Source organism: Lagenorhynchus albirostris, chromosome 10 (genome assembly GCF_949774975.1).
Source record: "Lagenorhynchus albirostris chromosome 10, mLagAlb1.1, whole genome shotgun sequence".
NCBI classification, from domain to species: domain Eukaryota; kingdom Metazoa; phylum Chordata; class Mammalia; order Artiodactyla; family Delphinidae; genus Lagenorhynchus; species Lagenorhynchus albirostris.
In genome coordinates this window covers 75,555,497-75,577,146 of record NC_083104.1, presented here as the reverse complement: position 1 = coordinate 75,577,146, position 21,650 = coordinate 75,555,497, and the positions used below count along the sequence as shown (strand labels likewise).

Here is a 21,650-nt window from a genome sequence, read left to right as displayed (position 1 = left end):
CCACCTATTCATATTGACTATATTATTTTTATTTCTTTTATAAATTGTCATCTTACCAAAATGGAGAAAGGTAGGATAATTTCCTGACACGTAAGAAGGGAAACATGGCAAACAGGCTAGGAAACAAAATCTGGAAAGAAAAGTCAAGGATAGGAATGTCTAGAAAAAAGACTAAACCAAAAAAATTATTTTACAAAGCAGGAAAAAGGAACAGTTGTAGAATGAATAGAACCATTTTAATGTTTAGCAGATATTGCAGTTCATCTAAACTTACATTAAGATGTGTATTAGATTTTAGATTTATTCTTTTGTCTTTCAAAAGGAAAAATTATTAGTATTAATTTCAATATACATTAAACTAGAAAGAAGTCTTCTTTAAATTACTCACTGAACACCAAGACAACTTCTAAAAGAATGTTTTAGTACTAAAATTAGAGGTCAGAGTAATAAATCAACATAGTAACAACTCATTGATATAGTTATAACTGAAATTAAACCACCTTTTAGTCAAAGTTTTGGTCCTCAGCACATGATAGTAGTTACAGTAAAAGAGGCAATTTTAATTCTGGTATGGTATAATAGGAAAAAAAATATGCCAAATATTATTTTTAAATATCCCACTATAAAAATACAGTAGAGCCTTAAGTGATACTCTCTATAATGATATTATCAAGGAAATTATTATTAGAAAATAAAAATTTTAATTACTGCTCTTATTTCCCAGGTAAATTCTACCTTTTGGGGTATGGTATTTTGTTTTGTTTTAATACTAGTTTAGATACAGGCTCGCTTTTTATAGTGTCTACCACTCAACAGGTAAACATTGTATTCAAAAAATCTCACCATAAATTCTTTCTGGAAGAAATAAATGAATAAATATTGGGAAATTAATTCAAACAAAATAGATCAATTATTAAATAGAAGTGAAAAGAAAGAATGTTGCCCTATTTAACAATGAAGGTTTTCAGATCAAATAATGTATCTCTAAAAATTTCCTTTAATCCAAGAAGAATTTATCACAAAAGATAATGAAAAAGGATAAGATACTACACTCTAAGAATACTTCATCAACTGTGCTTTCTTAATGAAATAGCTATGTTTCCACTAAGTTTTCTGTCTTGTAGTTTAAAACTAATTGTAAACCAATTTTACTTCCTGGAAAATTTACTATTTTAGAAATACTTAGACTATGTGAACTTTACAATTAACCTGTAGTAGCAATGAAACTATCCTAAACCAATTTTTGATGAAGTGTTGGAAAAAGAGAAAAAAATTAAAACATGGTCTGATAGCTCTGCAATTTGTAGTACTATCTTGTATCATATATGAGAATATTTATGAAAAATCTTAAAAAAATGAAACAAATTGAGTATTCTAGGAATGTTTTTCTTATGAACAAAAAAGACTGTATTTATACACATGAATATATATGTTTATATATGGGTTTGTATACAATCATATCAGAGAGTAACGAAAGGAATTTACATCCTTAATAGATAAGAGCAGAAACAGAGTTAAGAAGTGATTAACAGTAGAGGAGGGGAAGAAGGGAAATTACATTTTATAGTAACTTCCATGTTAGGTTTTCTAATAGGTATCATAGATATGATGGATCATTCAATTGTTAGTTAAGTGAGAAAATAAGCAAAACATGCCAATGACCAATTAGCTAATAATTTAAAACTCACATTTTTTTAACAGCAAATTCTACTATATCATTTCACCTCAAATTATTCTTTTACAAAATAATTAAACTCTAAGGAGATTTTCATGTATGTTTTAAACTTTCTGAAACTTACGTTAAAGGGCTAGTTTCATATGTCATTTAAAAAATTTAAAACTTCAAACTGGGCCATATATGTAAATTAAAACATGCCTCAATCTAACGCCAAATTTGAGGCTGTATCTAATACAGAACACAGTTTTTTTTATAAGGTGCCAACAAAGAAGAGGTAAAACACTTTTATACTACAAGTACTAAGGACATGATATTCTAATTTTAAAAAAAGGAAATAAGGAATTGAGGTTGGAGTTGAGGTTGAGGTTGGAGACATAAGCTACTTGCTATCAGCAGCTATGCCTTTTATCTTAGCGAACTATTTATGCCCAAAACACTACTGCAAATACACAGCTGCTCAGTAAATATTTGCTACTTAATATGAACTCAATTTCCAAAATTTATATTTTCTGAACTTTATAGGGTGTAAGTGCAGTACACCAAAGGCAGTGTGACAGTGGAAGATATAAAGACTGAAACTTGGAATCAGCTGTTAGTTTTTTGACCGTGTATGTGTCTCAGCACCTCTAAATTACTTCCTTATTTATTTAAACAAAAAAGCAAACTAGAAGTTAGAAATTTTCAAACTCTGTTCCACAAAGCCTCACATTTTTAATGAAGAATAAATAATAGCTATGGCTATAAGACAAGAAATGGGACTAAAATACAAAGGAAAAAGAACTTTTCAACCACCAATAGTCTGACATTGTTACATGGTATTTAGAAATGTACCAAAGGAAATAAAGTTTGCTGGTAATCCTATATAGATAAAGTTTGGAAAAAAAAGTGAAAATTTGTTTTAATTGACTTAAATTATTTTGGTAATTTCCATGACTTTGAGAAAACTGAATAAAGCAAATGTTGAAGAATGATACAAAGGAACAAAAAATACAGAAAAAAAATAATAAGCTCTAAATATTACCCTCTCAGCTCCCAGAGACTCATCAAAATTTAAGACTTCTGATAAATAAAGACTGCAGAATATTGTGGAAATTCAAAAGATAATACCTATGGATTTTTGATATCCAGAGTTAAAAGTGTGTGCTTAAATTTTTTTTCTCTATTACTTTTGAAAACACATTTCTAGCTACATTTTAAATCAAACAGAAAACAGTAAGAACTAATAGAATTACATTTTTTACCAGCAACCTCAATTTAAAAAAAATTAAAGGATATTTTAAAAAAACACGAAGTTTTTTTTTGTTTTTTATTTAACTAACAGTAAATTAGAACAATTTTCACCAAAAACATACTGAATATATTTGAGTGACTGTCTCTAAAATACAATCAACATCTCAATTTCCAGAAATTATTGATGACTATGGCTTCATCCAGATCAGGTAGGCTCCAAATACATGATGAAAGATCTATAAGACATTCCAATTAAAAAACTGAAGGAGACTATGCTTAGGTTAGAGCTTTTGTACTGACAAACTAAAGAGAATGAAGAAAAAAATCACCTAAAAAATTTGAAAGGTAATACGTAGCACATTTTACAATAGAGTGACAAAAAAAATCTTAGTGTAACTGGCCTTCAAGTTTAAATATAAAGAACTGTTAACTTGAAGCTAAAAAGTACGTTGACATTAATTTTTTTTTAAAGAAAATCACAGAGAACTTTATATAAAGGGGATTTAAAGAGTTCTCTTCTGGTTTACATGATCTTGAACACTTGCTGTGTCTTTAGCTTACTTTGTTTAGATGCAAAATAGGGGAAAATGGCATCTACCTCTTAGAGTCAGTGTTAAAATAAGAATATATATGAGAAAATGCTTTTAAAATGTTAAAAAACTAAAAACGAATGCAAAGTGCTATAAAATAAGCATTACCACAAAGTAATGATGGTGCAATGCCTTTAACAGTGAGACCTTGTATCAAGACTTCTCTGAAGCAAAAAAAAAGAGACTTTTCTGTTTCAAGTATTCCATTTTACAACTGAGAAGTATAAAAAACCAGGAGACAAAGATGATTAATGGGCTGAAAAATCAGTCCTAAAACTTAAGGAATTAATATTTAGCTAAAGAAGTAAAGCCTGCTGAGATAGACAGATATATACAGAGAGAGAGAGTCATAAGAAAGCCTATTTTCCAGAATTGGAAACAAAAGTATCTTCAGATTTAAGTGGGAAAATAAAAATAGTCTTCTTAAATATAATCTAGTGTTGGCACTGAAAGTCTATGTCACTCACATCTGCTTAAGTTAGATGGTATGGACATTCCATTATCAAGGGATAGAATGATAAATGACTGATCTTTTAATATCCATCTCAGTTCTCTGACCAGTGAGAAAGTTTATGTGAACCATAAATACCTTGCCCATTTATATTCTTTCAGTTTCATTTTTCTATTTCAACTTCAGAGATTTTTAAAAATTTTAATAAATTTCCACTGTATCTATCCACACACAAATTACATACACAACTTTCTTATTTTAAATAGTTTCTGAAAACTACATTTGCAACTTCTTTTTATGCACCACCTTTCCACATGTTAACTTACCTGTTTCTTTAGAGCTTCTAACTGTAAATGTATCTAGGTCTACTGATTTTGGTCTAAGTGGTAACTGTTCAGAATCTAGCTTTGGTTTTGATACTGGCTCAGTTTCAAATTTTGATAAAATGGTAGAAACGTCTCCATTAATCCTAAAATGAGAAAAATCAAACACATGCAAAAATCATTTGTATGTAAAGCATGACCATCTTTTAACACTGTGATTTAATGACACTAAAGAGGGACTTCCCTGGTGGTCCAGTGGTTAAGACTCCACACTCCCAGTGCAGGGGGCCCGGGTTCGATCCCTGGTCAGGGAGCTAGATCCCACATGCTGCAACTAAGAGCCTGCATGCCGCCACTAAAAGATCCCACATGCCGCAACTAAGACCTGGCACAGCCAAATAAATAAATAATTTTTAAAAATAATAATAATGACACTAAAGATGTTATACGATAATACTGATTTTCTTTCTTGTCTATAAAATTATTTCCATAAACATAAACCTCTACCCTAAGACCAATCATAATAAAATAAGAAATGTAAAACAGCTTAACATGAGTATATTCACCTAGCATGAATATAAGATTAACATTTAACACAGATTACAGTCTCTACAAAAAATATGAAAAGCAAATACTTTAAAAATTACTTTGACATTTAGAAAGGCAGTAGGGCCAATTATGTCAAAGGCAGGTAAATCAATAAACTAACTTCAAATTAGATAAAACTTACTTGGCTACAGGAGGTGGTGGAGGAACCGGTTTTTCAGGTCGCTTTGGGTACACTGTTCCAGGAGATCGCAGTAAATTATTGGCTTTGGCGGGTGGAGTAGGCTTCTTGGGTGGGACTTGTGGAGCAGCTGGTTTAGAAGGCTTCTGTTCCAGCACTGACTTTTCATCTGATTATTTAAAAATATTTACTAGGTTACCTACAATCAGAACTGTTTAGGTTTTCCTATTTCTTAAAGCTAATGTCAGGCTGGAAAGGTGTGAAACAGAAAGAGACACTATTCGTGTATATGTGCACTGTTTTAAAATTATAATTTAATAATCCTAACTATCCTTTAAAAAACTCTACTTTGGTGGGAAGGAGGACCACTAATAAGCTTCTGATCAACAAATAATGCCTGCTTCTTACTGTCTTCCCACCACCCTTTGCTTTTAGGGCTGGTATTCTACTCAAATATAATCATGTATGATTTTACTCTAAGCAGAGAACAATATTATCTAGACTTATATCTAGATCACTTTCTGAAACTGAAGTATAGAGAACTAAAAATGAGTAGGAACTCTAGTGCCATCTAATGTACTTATTTAAAAATAATCATGATGACAAAAAAAATTTTTTAAGAGAAACTGAGGCTAGATTGATTAGTCACAGATGAAAAAATTACAGGCTTATATTTATAACTCTTATCATTGTATTAGGAATTTTATTAGTACCATTTCATTTAATAATTCTATGAAATAGATAAGAAAATATGCTGGGAAAAAAAGATTAAGGACAATGTCATGCCATGTTAATAAAAACAATTTTATCACCAAAAAGGCATAGTTCTATACATAATGACATACTTAGTTCCTGATCTTTCAGGTACTAAGAATGGGTATTAAATTTGACATGTGTGCACACATATGAGATATTCATGATACAGCAGTCAGCAAAAATATATTATAAGGCATATATGCAAAAATAAGAAAGCTCCCAAGAGCAATACTGAGTGCTTTTCAAGATTTACTAGGTCTTTGAAAAGAATGTCTATCACAGGACCACAAATAATTTCATGAGATTTCTTATCAATCAGAAACCAGTAATTATGAATCTTGAACAAACACTGAAGGCCAGGGGCTTCCCTGGTGGCATAGTGGTTAAGAATCCACCTGCCAATGCAGGGGACAAGGGTTCGAGCTCTGGTCTGGGAAGATCTCACATGCCAAGGAGCAACTAAGCCCAACAAAGAGTAGCCCCTGCTTGCTGCAACTAGAGAAAGCCCGCGCGCAGCAACCAAGACCCAACAGCAGCCAAATGAATAAATAAATTTTAAAAAAAGAAAGTACTTGGCAAAAACCAAACAGCAGTCAAAACGGATAAAAGGCCAAATTTAAAACAAAACAAAACAAAAAAACACTGAAGGCCAGGGGTAAGCCCCTTGTTAAAAATATCTGATTTTATCTAACAACAATGAAAATACAAAATGCTGTTGTTTCAGTTTTATCATTTATGTACAGCTTCCTTGGATCGTTTGAAAATATAGCTTAGTCTTTTAAACCCTCATCATCATTTGGTACAAAAATCCATCTCTATATGGCTTCAAACTGTACAAGCACATCACGTAATTACACCACCAGAAGTGAAAGCCAACTCCCCAATTCTAACTATAAGCTGATAGAGCCATCATTATCAGAATTATAACAGTTAACCAAACTTATTTCTAGAAAATATTAAAAGAAAGATATTTTAGATAAATCAGGGAAAATGTTAAATGATAAATAGAGAAGTTCACTGATTAAATGAATATACTTCTTTAACAGATATGTAAATAACAGCTTGTGGAATTCCCTGGTGGGCCAATGGTTAGGACTCTGTTTTCCACTGCAGAGGGCATGGGTTCGATCCCTGGTCTGGGAATTAAGATCCGGCATACTGTGAGTCGCAGCCAAATAAATAAATAAATAACAGCTTGAAATCAATTCAATTCCTATAGGTTAGTCTAAAACAAAAGAACACATTCAATACTGCTGGAAATCAAAGGTGACAAAAATAAGATTCACCATTCCAGGTATATCCATAACTAAACCAACTACTACTATATGTTGACTTATTATATAACTAATATATGATGGCAATGTGTTTGAGTACTAGATTTATTTATTTTTATTGAGGTTACATTTACCTAACATAAAATTAACCATTTTAAAGTGAACAACTCAGTGCCATTTAGTACATTCACAATGTTATGCAACCACCACCTCTATCTAGTTCCAAAACCCTTTCATCACCCCGAAAGAAAATTCTGTTCCCACTAATCAGCTACTCCCCATTCCCTCCTCTACCAGGGCCACAAGGGGTCCAATTTCTCCACATCCTTGCCAATACTTGTTATTTTCAGTTTTTATTATTATTACAGACATCCTAGTGGGTGTGAAGTGGTAGTTCAATGTGGTCCTGGTTTGCATTTCTAATGACTGATGATGAACATCTTGCCATATGCTTGGTAGACATTTAGAAAAATTCTATTTCAGTTCTTTGCACATTTTTTGATTGGATTGTTTATCTTTCTGTTGGTGAGCTATAATAGTTTTTTATATATTCCAGATACTGGACCCTTTTCACACTTCAGATATTGGATATAGGGCTTGTAAATATTTTCTCCCATTCTGTAGTTTGTCTTTTTACTTCCTTGATAATATCCTTTGCTGTACAAAAGTTTTTAATTTTTAATAAAATCCAATTTAACTATTTTTCTTTTGTTTCTGTGCTTTTGGTGTCATAGCTAAGAACCCACTGCCAAACCCAAGACCATGAAGAATTACCCCTATATTTTTTCCTAAAAGTTTTAGTTTTATACCTCTTATATTTAGGTGAATGATCAATTTTTAGTAAAATTTTGTATATGGTATGAGGCAGGGGTTCAACTTTTTTCTTTTACATGTGGATATCCAACTGTGCATAGAATTTAAGTTTAGCTAGAGACTGGCCAAAAAGACAAAAGGAAATTTGGATTTAAGGAAAACATTCTTATGTTAGCTATCCAAATGCCCAAAAGAAGATATATGTAAGATACAGATGTTATTATAACTTAACATACAGAAAATTATAAGCATATAAAGAAATTTTTTATTAAAACAACAAAAATATATGACAGTTAACAAAATACAGCAAAATAACAAATATGCCCTATCTTATTTACTACAAAATATAGCAATACATTACTAACACTATACATACTAGGTTAATCCATTCCTTAATTCAGATTAGGGTTAGTTCCCTGCTGCATGAATAAGAATTTAAAAATAAGTAATAATACTGGTACTAAAGCATGAATGATTACAAGTCCATAAATTCTGACTAAAAAGTCAAATATTCCATTCTTTATCACTGGTCGTTTGGAGATACATTAGAGAAAAACACAGTACTATGCAATAAGTAGCAAGTATGTTCTTAACTGAATCTATTTTCCTAATATTTTAGAAAAATTCAGGACAAAAAAAAATCTACCCATATTTATCTCACTGAAGTGACTTAAACTGTAATATAATGTATTTTCAAAAGCCTAAGTACAAAGTTCAAGAAGTTATCATCACAGGAACAACTGAGTAACCAGCACTCCGGCCAAGAACTGAACCGTAGCCAGATTAAGTTCCTTCCCCTCATGCCTCTTCCCAGTCACTACCTCAATGCTCCCATCCAAAGGTATCTTCTAACACTATAGATCACTTTTGAATATTTTAATTTTACACCACTGAAATCATAATATGCTGCTGTGTGAAACTCTATCTCATTCATTTGTTGCTACGCTATATATATAGTATCCTGGCATATGAATATACTTCAATTTTTTTATCCATATAACTACTGATGGACGTTTGTGTTGTTTCCAATTGACGGTCAGTGTAAATACTACTAGATAAACTTTCTTATTTGAGTCTTTTGGTGTACATACGGAACACACATTTCTTGTGAGTATATAATTAGGAGTAAAAGTGCTGGGTAACAGGGTATATAGATTTATTCAACTTTAGTTCTCAAGAGTAGATAAAACAGTTTACATTCCCACCTACAGTGTATAAGAGTTCTGAGAATCTGTAACCTCACCAACATTTCGTATTGTTAGTCTTTTTAAAAATTTCACCCATTTTGGTGAGAATCTTACTTTGGTTTAAAATTATATTCCCTTGCTGAGTAATGAATTTGAATAACTTTTACATACATTGGTAAGAATAAAGCAGGCTACTGAAAGGTATGTCCAAGAAAGTCTTCCCCCAAAGCAGGAGAAAAACTTGTGCTCCAAACTGTTGCTATCATTACTCTCCTGAGGGGCAACATGCATGGCAAGCACTCGAGGTACCTCTGAGGAAACAGTGAGAATGACACTGCTAAGCAGATTTGAGAAAACCCATGTGGTGGCTTGGACAGCGAGTAGACAGTGAGGATTTAAACTCCATTCTTATGACTTGGGAAAGTATCCCATGAAATAATGGGGCGTCACCTAAGAATCAAGGGCAATAGGGTGATTCGTTTCATGTTTTCTACTAGCTCTTTTTTAATCCTCCTCAATATGGCAGGGCTTTTCAAGGACATACTCTCTGAAACTGAGATCAAAAGAGAGAGAAAAGTAATGAACGCACACACTGGTGGCATACACCGTTTCTCCTGTAAGAAGGCTTAAGGCTCCTCAAAGTGGCCCTAGCCATGGTTTGAAAAAGCTCTGTTGACTCTGGAACAAGAGAGAGATAAACTTATGTTTATTTTTAAAGAAATAATTTAATCTATGTCAATAATATTCAGACCCTCTGACCCTGAACTGACAGTGGCTCTCTCCCCCAATGCCCATTAATAGGCAATGCCTGTCACTTTTCTTATTTCTTGCACCAGATCTATTAAAGCCATGTCAGGTTAATGAGAACATTTTGACAATATTAAGAATTGCTTCCCTTGTTATATTTGTCTTGTTTCACTTATTTAAAAACTGCTTACATTTGCACACCTAAACTTTGAAATCAACACTTTGTAGTTTTAAAATCTTTCAAGTGAAGAGTTTTGGTGGTGGTGTTAAGATTTAGAAATAAGGGGAAAAAGGTCTTTTCTATTTACTCACATATTTACCACTTCTGGCATTCTTCATTACTTTGTATACATCCAAATGCCAAAACAGCATCATTTTCCTTCTGCCAAAACGAACCTCTGTTAACATTCCCTGTGTAGTACATACAGGTCTACTAGTAAAGAATTCTCTCCGATTTTATCTGAAAGTTTTCGTTTTGCCTCCATTGCCTGAAAAGTATTTTTGCCAGGTAGAGAATTCAAGGTTGACAATTATTTTCTTGCAGACTTTATGTTTTTCTCTTTATCACTGCTTTTCATAGAATTTATGATGATGTGCCTTAAGGTGATTTCCTTTATGTTTTTTCTGCTTGGAGTTCACTGAGCTCCTTGGATCTGTGGGCTTAAAATTTGCACCAAATCTAAAGATTTTTCAACCATTATTTCTTCACATATTTTTTCTGTCCCCTCTCTTCATTTCCTCAGGGACTCCATTTACACGTAAAACTGCTTGATATTGTCACTGAGGTCACTGAGGCGTTGTTCATTTTTTTCTAGTCTTTTTTCTATATATTTTTAGATAGCTTCTATTGCTATGTCTTCCAGTTCACTAATATTTCCTTCTGTAGTCTCCAAACTGCTGGTAATTCCATCCAGTGTCTTTCATTTCAGCTGCTGTATTCTTCGTCTGCAAAATTTCAATTTGGGTCTTTTTTATATTTTCCATTTCTCTCACCATCATGTTTGTGCTTTCTTCTACTTTACTGAACACATGGGCTACATTTATAATAGCTATTTTAATGTTCTTTCTGCTATTTCCATCATTTCTTGATATTTCTGGGTCTGTTTAAATTGACTGACTTCTCTTTTGGTTGCTATTTTCTTGCTTCTTTCCATGTCTGATAATTTTTGATCAGATAATGGGCATTGTGAATTCTATCCTCTTGGGTGCTAGGTTTTGTTATATTATAATGTAAAGCATTCTGGAATTAGACTGATCTGTTTCCAAGGTAGGCCTTTAGTCTAAGCTGATACACCCTTTTATGGACTTCAATGCATTATGAGGTCTTGTGGCTCATGGGAACATGAACTATTTGTGAGTTCCAGAAACTGTTTCAGCAAATGTCTTCCAGCAGTTATTTCTCCAGCTATGGAAAATTTCCTTTCACAGGTATGTAATTCAGTACTCGGCCAAAGCCTCATGGTAAGCCCTGTAGAGCTCTCTCAGTACTCTACGCAGTTCCTTCCATTCTGGCACTCTGTCCCACAAACTATAGCTGCCTTGGCCTCCCTAAACTCCTATTACCTCAACTCTCTATGAATACTGGGCTCTGTTTGGCTTTCTCCTTTCTGCTGCCTGAAAACTGCTTCTAGACAATAAGCTAGGGGTAATTTTAGGGTTTGCCTCATTGATTTCAGTGATAACAGTCCTATGCTACCTGTTGTCTGATGTCTAAAACCACTGTTGTATGTATTTTGTCCAGTTTTCTAATTGTCTAACTCAGGGGGACAAATTCAGTCCCTGACACTTCATCATGACCAGGATTTTGAGCAAATAAATGTAATACAAATGCATTACCTTCCATTTTATTTATAAGATCAACTGACTGATTTCAGGGAATATAAGAAGCCATATTCTTAATTTTAACAAAACCCTTACCTACTTGATGAAGGGGACTATAAAAGAAATATCAAAATGAAGATAATAAAGCCAGTAACATACTTCTTACATTTGGTTCTATGTATCTTTGTATGATGAGTTTTTCATGTAGGAGATATTATAACCAAGTACCAAAATAAACTGATCCAAGACTTGGACCTAACAACAGCTATATCACAAAGGACTAATCTGAGATCAAGAAATACCTTTATTAAATATAAATTGTTTTTGCATCTAAATTTAAAAATCTCAAATGCAAAAACAAGGGGAGTTGGGGATATAAAAACTTTCCATGCTGAGCAGAGATCATGAGAGAGATAAAGCTATGAAGGTGTATGATATTCAGAGTCAAGAGTGTGGTTGCTACATTTAGTGAATGAAAAGAGTAGAAGATGATACCAAAAATGTACTGAATAATTTGGGATCAGTTCCTGCCAACACCAAATGCTGACCAGGATGTGGAGCAACAGGAACTCTCATTCTTTGCTGGTAGGAATGCAAAATGGTGCAGACACTTTGGAAGACAATTTAGCAATTTCTTACAAAACTAAACATACTCTTACCATATGAACAAGCAATTACATTCCTTGGTATTTACCCAAGTGAACTGAAAACTTATGTACACACAAAAAGTATGCAAGGTTTATAGCAGCATTATTCATAACTGCCAAAGCCTGAAAGCAACCAAGATGTCCTTCAGTAAGTGAATGGATAAACTGTGATACATCTGGACACTGCAATATTAATCAACATTGAAAAGAAATGAGCTATTAAGCCATGAAAATACATGGATAAACCTTAAATGCATATTACAAAGTGAAAGAAGACAATGTGTAAAAGCTACATAGTGTATGACTCCAACTCTATGACATTCTGAAAAAGCAAAACTATGGAGAAAATAAAAAGATCAGTGGCTGTCAGGGGTTGGGGGAAGAGAGGGATGAAAGTACAGAACATAGGAATTTTAAAGAGATGAGACTATTCTTTATGATATTACAATTATACATTAGTCCAAACTCATGAAATGTACAACCCCATAAGTGACCCCTAATGTACACTATGGACTCTGAATGGTAATGGTGTGTCAATGGAGGTGCGCTGACTGTAACAAGTGTACCACTATCATGCAGGATGCTGACGGTGGGGGAGGCTGTGCATGTGTGGGGCAGCAAGAATACGGGAACTCTGTACTTTCTGCTCAGTTTTGCTGTGAACCTGAAACTTCTGAAAAACAGTCTCTAAAAAATGAATCTGAAATAGAAGCCAGACAAGGAACTAAAATGAGAGAATACAGTAACACTTAAAGCAAGAGACAAGGATAGGAAGTAGAAACAACAAAGGCAGTAGAAACAAAAGTATTCTGCAACAGTATTCAAGTTTTTACAAGAATATATAACCTAATCTATTAGATACAGCCACTGCAGATCTTTGTGTACAAAGAGAAGGAGGTGTTAACAATAACAAGTAATGTTTTTAAACAAAATACATATGTTGGAATACCTTTCCAAGTTTATATGACAAATATATGCAGTGAAAATTAAATAATACATAATAAATCACTTACATGTTTTAAGTAAGAACTCACTCTTATACCTAAGAAAAAAATTTTAAATGTATTTCAACTTGGACACTATGAAAATAATAAGAGTATAACTGTTTAATGCTTAGTTTTCTTACACATTATTTGAAATAACATTAAATACTACATCCTTACTGAGGTGATGGTGTAACTTTTTCATGAATGTAAACTGGTATCAGTTTGAGTAAAAATCTTAATTTCCTATTGATCTTGACAAACTCCCTCTTTGAAATCCCCAAGCACTACATAGTAAATAATGAACACTTGTTAAAAATCAGTGTGAATGACTCAGTGTGGAGATATGTTTTTCTTTACACTGACAATGAAAGGAATTATTTTTCTGACAGTAGAAGAATCTGCCTCACCTTTTTCTTCAGGCTTTGTAGGAAAATACTTCTTCTCTGCACCTGTCAGCTCAGGCTTTGGAGCTGAGGGGAAAAAAACGTTAATACATTAAAAAAAAAAAAAAGTTTTAGAGCACAAAGATAATTATACTCCTAAAAAGCAAAGGTTTAAAAAATAACATCAGATGAAAATATGGTTTAAAAGACTGAACAATATACCAGAATCACTGAGCTCAACATATAATCCTGCACCTGCCACGATCACCTTAGTAAGTGATAGCTCTGTGGTCTCAGTTCCTTCCTTATCAAATGAAGGAGTTCACATTCTCTACAATACCACTGTCCAGTAGAACTTGCTGTGATGATGGAAATATTCTGTTTTTGTGTGGTTCAATACTGTCCATTGAGACTTGAAATGCTGCTACTGCAACTACAGAATTAACTTTTTTATTTTATTTAATTTTAATTAATTTTAAAAGCCCAGTATGACTAGTGGCTAAAAAGGCTCCAATACCAACTTCCATAAAAATTACTTTTAACTTATCCTTGCTCTCAGATAAGGTTAGCAAACACAAAGCTGAAACTATGGAGGAGGGAAGGACTTGCATTATTCTAAAAAAAGAGCAAATCTTTCAAGGAAAACAAAAATTGGACAGCACTTTTAAAAATCAGAAATCAAGGGCTAGAACTTATAGAAATAGAGTCAGATGACAAAACTCTAACTCTGGAAAACTCTTCTAGGGACTCCATCATTTATTCCACTGTTTAAAAAGGAAAAACTAAACTCTTCTAGTTTGCTTAAGCCTTATCACACTCTCTGAAGGAAGAGTATATAAAAAAAATCAGTATTTGTTTGCAGCATTAAAAAATGGATTGCATCTGAAAAGGCAGAATAACTTATTAACTAGGTAAATATAGTGTCTTCTTTTTTAATATATTGTTTTCTATAGATTTAAGCTTAGTCAATTTTCTTAACTCAAAATGCCATATAACAAAAATATCTAAATTATTTTCAAGATTCCTATTTTATACAGTTTGTACTTTAAAAAAAATACTGACAGATATTAATACACGTGAACATTCAATTTTTATATATTTTTAAAAATTATATATAGCACCATAATATTTAATTTTTGCTAAAAGAAAATAAATGATTTACAGGAGACCCAATTTCACCATTCTAGAACTTAAAAATATGAAAAATAGCCATCTGAATAATCTGTTTCGTACTTACCTGGACCCTTCGCAGGTGGTGGTGGTTTCTTTGGTTTCTATTAAAATAATAATTGTGAAAACAGTAAAACACTTACATTTATAGTTATAGTTAAAGTAAACTCTGATCATAAATGATCTAAGTTACATAAACATCTCTCCTCATCCCATCCCTGTCAAAAATTATAAAATCATAAGATTCAAACAACTCCACAAAAGGTCACAGATGAAAAATATATTCTATTAGAACAAATGCCTCTTTGATAAAATTCAAATATTTCAAAAATATCACTGAGTTAGATAAATTTAAAAAAATCTTAATGATGAGCAAAAATATTCTCTCCTGCCTTCCCTATTTTAAGATTCCTATGCACCATTTTACCACTCTTTAACAGCTGAGTTTTTTTGTCGGGGGGAAGGAGGGGTGGCAGGGAAAGGGAGAGAGAAAGAGACTTTGTTTAAAAAGAACAGGAGTGGGCTTCCCTGGTGGCGCTGTGGTTAAGAGTCCGCCTGCCGATGCAGGGGACGTGGGTTCGTGCCCCGGTCTGGGAAGATCCCACATGCCGCGGAGCGGCTGGGCCCGTGAGCCATGGCCGCTGGGCCTGTGCGTCCGGAGCCTGTGCTCTGCAACGGGAGAGGCCACAACAGTGAAAGGCCCGCGTAACGCAAAAAAAAAAAAAAAAAAAAAGAACAGGAGTAGCAAATAAATATATCTAGCTTTCACCCTTGGTTATTCAGCACTCTCAAAAAGAAGATTAAAGGCAAAGGTCTGTTTTTCAGTTTATTAAAATTCTCTTGGGTTTACTCATTCACTCATTTTTGCCTTAAAAAACTTGAGACACATTTCTAAGTATGTGAATTTCGTTTTTCCAAATTAAAAAATAACTGATAATCAATATTGCATAAACACCTAATAAAAACCAAAAAAGGAAAATGTGTTTATTAACAAGAATATAAAAATAAAGCATACCCGAAGGCTGTTGAATTAATACTGAACGAAATCTAGCAAAGGAAGAATCTCAGAGAGTGTAAGCCTTCGTACATTATCCTCTTGTAATTTACTTTAAATGAAAGACTGCAAAGGTTAGAGATTTCTGCATTGACTTAAATCAAATATAGTAGACTGTCTTGCTGGGGTGTGTCTGTTCTCTGTATAACTCTTTCCCTCTAATTTAAAAACTCAATTAGATTCATCCCTCCATAGGCGATCAAGCTGTAGAAAAGCAAAAGATCACTGATGAATGACTCAGTGTCACTTTATTCACTGTGAGACATGAGATAGATGTATTAAATCCTGTAAGCAGGCAAAGCCTTCTCACTCTCCCAAAAACGCAGTGACAGAGTAATAGTAATCAATAGTACCTTAAAATAAAAATTTCCAACAAAATTAAATAAAAATATAATTTTTCTTACAGTCAAGTGCTAATTTGTCTAAATAGTATGGGCAGCCTTTTTTCTTTTAATTATAATAAAGTAATAAAGACTAGGTTAATTTTTAGTTAGGGGGAAAGGAAAACAGGAATAAAGCACAGAACTGATACATTGTTTTGTTTTACCATAATTCAGATAACTTTCACCTGATTATATAAATCTGAAATCCCCTCAGAAAATTATTGTTACTATGTAAAAAACTTGTTTTTTAAGAAATATTGGCAAAAGGTTTTTTTAAATTATTATCATCACTGAAAAAGAAAAGCTTACAGGAAAGTCCTTATCCAGTTCATTTATCTGAACAGCAAAATTGTCTGGAAATACTCCTTCTTTACCATTAAGTTCACCCTTCCACCAGCCAGCTTCTCCAGTCTCCTAAACCGCAAAATGAAGAATAAAGATAATAGTGGTTATCTCTAAATAAGAAAAAAGTTAGCAACAAAATAGGAAAATACTGAATTTCATTGTTGCTACAAGGAAAAATAAAGACCTAACAGACTTTGAGGTCCTCCTAAAAAAATATATTGCCCACACATTACTTCAAGCAGCAGTTATAAAATTAAGTTTAATTTCTTAATTAGTCAAATAATTTAAAAATTCAGGGGACTTCCCCAGTGGGTCAGTCGGTAAGACTCCACACTCCCAATGCAGGGGGCCTGGGTTCGATCCCTGGTCAGAGAACTAGATCCTGCAAGCATGCTGCAACTAAGAGTCTGCATGCCTCAATTAAGAAATCCGCATGTCGCAATTAAGAAGCCTGTATGCCACAACTAAAGATCCCACATGCCACAATGAAGATCCTGCATGCTGCAGTGAAGATCCCGTGTGCCACAACTAAGACCCAGGGCAGCCATAAATAAATAAACAAACAAATAATTTTTTTAAAAATTCAGTTTACAAGGATAAAAAAGAGAGGGAAGAGAAAGGAAAAGGAAGTAGAAGAGGAGGGTGGTGACAGAATATAAATTTCCAAACTGTATCTTAACATTCTTTTCAACACTTTATACACCAAAAATTAATCACATTACTCATTTGCTTTAGAAGTTAACAGAATCTTCTACAATTCCTTCCAAATACCCTTCCATGAGAAATTAGTTGTTATCAATCCAATCTCCATGTGTATTAAAAATTATATGCACTGGGGGGGACTGGTCAAGATGACAGAGTAAGCAGACCCTGAGCTCACCCTCTCCAAAATTAAAACTATTTACAGTAGAGCAACTATCAATGCGAATGACTAGCAGAAAAAAATTTCCACAATTAAAGATATAAAGAAGGAACCACAATGAAACAGGCTGGAGGGGCAGAGAGACAGTATAATCAAGACCCACACCCCTGGGGAGGTCATGCACAAAGGTCAGGATAATCACAACTGCAACACCTAACAAGTGTTGGGGAAGATGTGGAGAAAAGAGAACCCTCGTGCACTTTTGGTAGGAATGTAAATTTGTGCAGCTGCTATGTAAAACAGAATGGAGACCTCTCAAAAATTAAAAATAGAACTATCATATGATCCAGCAACTCTAATTCTTCGTATTTTTCCAAAAACAAAAACACTAATTTGAAAAGATATGCACCTTTATGTTCACGGCAGCATTCTTTACAATAGCCCAGATATGTAATATGTAAGCAACTTAAATATCCATCAGTAAGCATTTTAAATAAAGATGTGTTTCATATATATAAAATGTACATTACCATGTATATATGCATGTGTGTGTGTGTGTGTGTGTGTGTGTGTGTATATATATATATATATATATATATTATTTATTTATTTATTTATTTACGTGGTACGCGGGCCTCTCACTGTTGTGGCCTCTCCCGTTGCGGAGCACAGGCTCCGGACGTGCAGGCTCAGCGGCCATGGCTCACGGGCCCAGCCACTCTGTGGCATGTGGGATCTTCCCAGACCGGGGCACGAACCCGTGTCCCCTGCATCGGCAGGCAGACTCTCAACCACTGCACCACCAGGGAAGCCCTATATATATGTTTTATAAGTATATAATGTATATTACAATGTAATATGACTGACACAAAAAAGAATAAAATGTTGCCATTTGTGACAACATGCATGGACCTCAAGGGTATTATGCTAAGTGAAATAAGACAGAAAGACAAATACCATCTCACTTATATGGTGGAATCTATAAAACAAAAGGAATGAACAAACATAATAAAACAGAAATAGGCTCACAGATACAGAAAACATACCGGTGGTTGGCAGAGGAGAAGAGGTTGGGAGGGATGAGTAAAAGAGGTGAAGGAGCTTAAGAGGTACAAATTTCCAGTTACAAAATAAATGAGTCACAGGGATGAAATGTACAACATTGGGAGCATAGTCAATAATATTGCAATAACTTTGTCTGGTGACAGATGGTAACTAGAAATAACAGATGTATAGAAATATCAAACCACTATGTTGTACACTTGGAACTAACGTAGTGTGGTAGGTCAATTATACTTCAATGAAAAAACTTCTTTTAATTACATACACTAAACAATCTGTTAAGTCAATTTAAAACAATGGGAGAAATTTCAAAAATTACTTTAAAGGGATATAGCAAAAACAAATACTTTAATATTTCTCTATTACAGTTATTACAGGACTCTGCCCACACCCCAATACTGTAGGGTTTTCTTTTTCCTTAATTTATTCCAAGTTATAAAACTACCTCATTCTTTGAAATAGCTGCATCATTTTCCATAGTATGACATTTCATAACCATTTATATATTGATGGACATTTAAGTTGTTTCCCTATTTTTCTTCTTTTTCTTTTTATATTACAAACACTACAATGAACATTAGATGGGCAAAAAAATGCAATGAGGTAAAACAGGAAATGAGAACAGAACCCTGGCGGGGGCGGTGGGTGGTGTGGTTAGAGAAAAAACACAACTTGATGGTAAAAATAATTTCCAATACATCAATTATAACAAAGACAGACAATATACGTTTGCTTAAAAAACCTTTCTGATCACTTACTACGTGCCAGGTTCTCAGGTCACAGAAATAAACAAGACAAAGTCACAGCCTTTCTAGAGCTTACATTCTAGTGGGAATGCGAGACTACCGAAAAATATTTCTATGAATAAATTAAGTGATTCACTGAAAACTGAGAAAAATCTTACCTTACTTATCAACTGTATTATCTCCCCTTCTTTAAAAGTAAGTTCATCTTCATTAGTACCCGCATAGGCAAACAACGTTCTACAATATTCTTTAGCTAAAATGAAAATAATGAAGCTTCTATAAATTGGTTCTTTCAGCAAATACTTATTAAGCTTCTATTTTGTCTAAAGAAATGTACACTAGAAGGTTCTAGAGATGATTTCAATAATTTTGGCCAATACTATATGTTGAATTAAGTAACAATTTCATTAATCATTCATTCAAGTAGTTACTACATGCCTACTATGTTCTAGGCACAGTTCTAACTGTATCAGATACATCAGTGTACAAAGCATACAAAAATCCTTGACCTCATGGTGCTTACATCTAGGAGGATTTAACACTCCGATGAAGTAGTACAATGTAACAAACGTCTTCAACAAATCTAATAATATATTTGAGCATGCTTCATTCTTAATATGAAAATTTCATTCAAACACTTACCTTTAATTTTACTTTCAGTGTCTGTTTTTGTTACCTCCACACTCTGAGTTTTGGATCCTAGTGACTGTGTGATTAAGGGCTAGAATAGAAAGGATGGTGTCAATTATTTTAAGTTAGAACAAAGCTAATAATGTTAAACAAAATTTCCATTAACAGTTATCTAGCTCTCCCTAATGGTACTTATAGCCAGGTTAGTAATGTGACTGAAAACTGCCATGAAAAAGATAAATATCTGAAAAGCTACTTAAATGATAGCCCAGAACGTCTAGTTTTTAAAACTCCCTATCTTAAGGATAATAAACATACTCTGATACCCATAATACTGTGATTTATTTTAGAACCTCTAAAATAAATAAAAATAGCATTTGAAAATTTACCACATACCAATCTCTGAGCTAATAAGCACTTTACATACATTGTAACTTAATCCTTAGAACAATCTGCGTAAAGTAGGCACTATCATCCACTCCTTTCATGGGTTAGGAGGCAGAAGTCTGACTAGACTAGAAGTCTGACTCCAGAAGGTGGACTCTTAAAACAACTGCATTAAACTTCCTTACAATGAGACAGAGTATAAAATAAAGTCTTTATACTTACTGCTGCTATCAGAATGAAAACATTTAGGTAATGTTACAACCCTTTGTAACAATATATAGTCTAGTAGGCAATTTTCCATTGTAATTGACTACAGGAAGTCCTTCATCTTGTACTAGTGTTTCCTTGAGTTCTGTCCTTAGAAGTAACACTACATTTGACCCTGGATTTCATTAGTTAAAAATCTGAACATACTGCTAATTTACCTATCATTCTGTGTTCTAGTTATCTTTTAAGATGCTCACTTTAATTTCTCCTAATTTTAACCATCATATCTTCCAATCTGGTCCTACAAACATAGCAAATGTGCTCCCTACTTTATCAATTCCTACATCAGTGATCAAAGAAAGCCTTCCAAGGCCATCCTATATGGTAACCCTGAGACTACTCTCATTAACAACAACTCTTTAGTGGACATTAAAAATGGCAAATGAAAGATTACTGGTGTGATCATTAATCAAATAAAGTTATTCAATATAATCATAAGCTTCAGAGTTAGAAAGCGACCCCAGATCATCTAGCTTAATGTCCCTCATAATGCAGACATTGCTTCTAGACATTCCTAGCTATTACATGACTATACAGCACTATTCCAACAACAAGAACTCTAATCTCTACCTTTAAAACCAAGAATTAATTAATAATCTTAATGCCAGACAGTCACAGAGCTAGGAGAGGGCAGGACAGAAAGTACAAGTTCTCTTTCCTGAACCCAAATTATTATGACATGAGAAAATATGTAACAAGCTGGGAAAGGAAAAAAAAAATGTTGAAACTAACCATTTTAGGAGAAAACATCAGAATATATTTCACCAACCAAAACAGTCTTCTAAGTGAAATGTAACTAAAAAAGGCAAGTAAATACTAAAATATTTTAAAATCTTACGAGTTAAATAAGACATACAAATGAGCACTACAAGGGAAACAATGCTTTAAAAGTTAAGGGACAAGCCACCTATGTGAAGTACTCAATCTAATCTCCAAGGTGTTAACACCAGGAAGACTATATTCTAAAGATTGTAGCTATTTCCCCCACAAAACAGAAACTTAACAGTTTATTTTAAAATCTCTTATTAGTATGGTACATTCACTTTGATTTACTTCACAACGCCAGTGAAATGCTAATAAAAAATAAAGTTCTCCATACATCTAGGGCTAGCGATTAGATTTCACCATTGC

The 21,650-nt window shown here is 33.4% G+C and overlaps 1 protein-coding gene across 2 annotated transcripts in view; it reads right to left on the bottom strand.

Moving 5' to 3' along the window:
• Nucleotides 1-21,650, bottom strand: part of CD2AP (CD2 associated protein) — a 106,292-nt gene that overhangs the window by 14,037 nt on the left and 70,605 nt on the right. For both annotated transcript variants that reach the window (XM_060163061.1, XM_060163063.1), the window contains exons 7-13: nt 19,878-19,956; nt 19,394-19,488; nt 16,530-16,634; nt 14,851-14,887; nt 13,638-13,700; nt 5,003-5,168; nt 4,276-4,418 (exon numbers count right to left, since the gene is read on the bottom strand). In XM_060163061.1, coding sequence (XP_060019044.1) covers nt 4,276-4,418; nt 5,003-5,168; nt 13,638-13,700; nt 14,851-14,887; nt 16,530-16,634; nt 19,394-19,488; nt 19,878-19,956 — 688 coding nt within the window. The remainder of the gene's footprint in view (nt 1-4,275; nt 4,419-5,002; nt 5,169-13,637; nt 13,701-14,850; nt 14,888-16,529; nt 16,635-19,393; nt 19,489-19,877; nt 19,957-21,650) is intronic.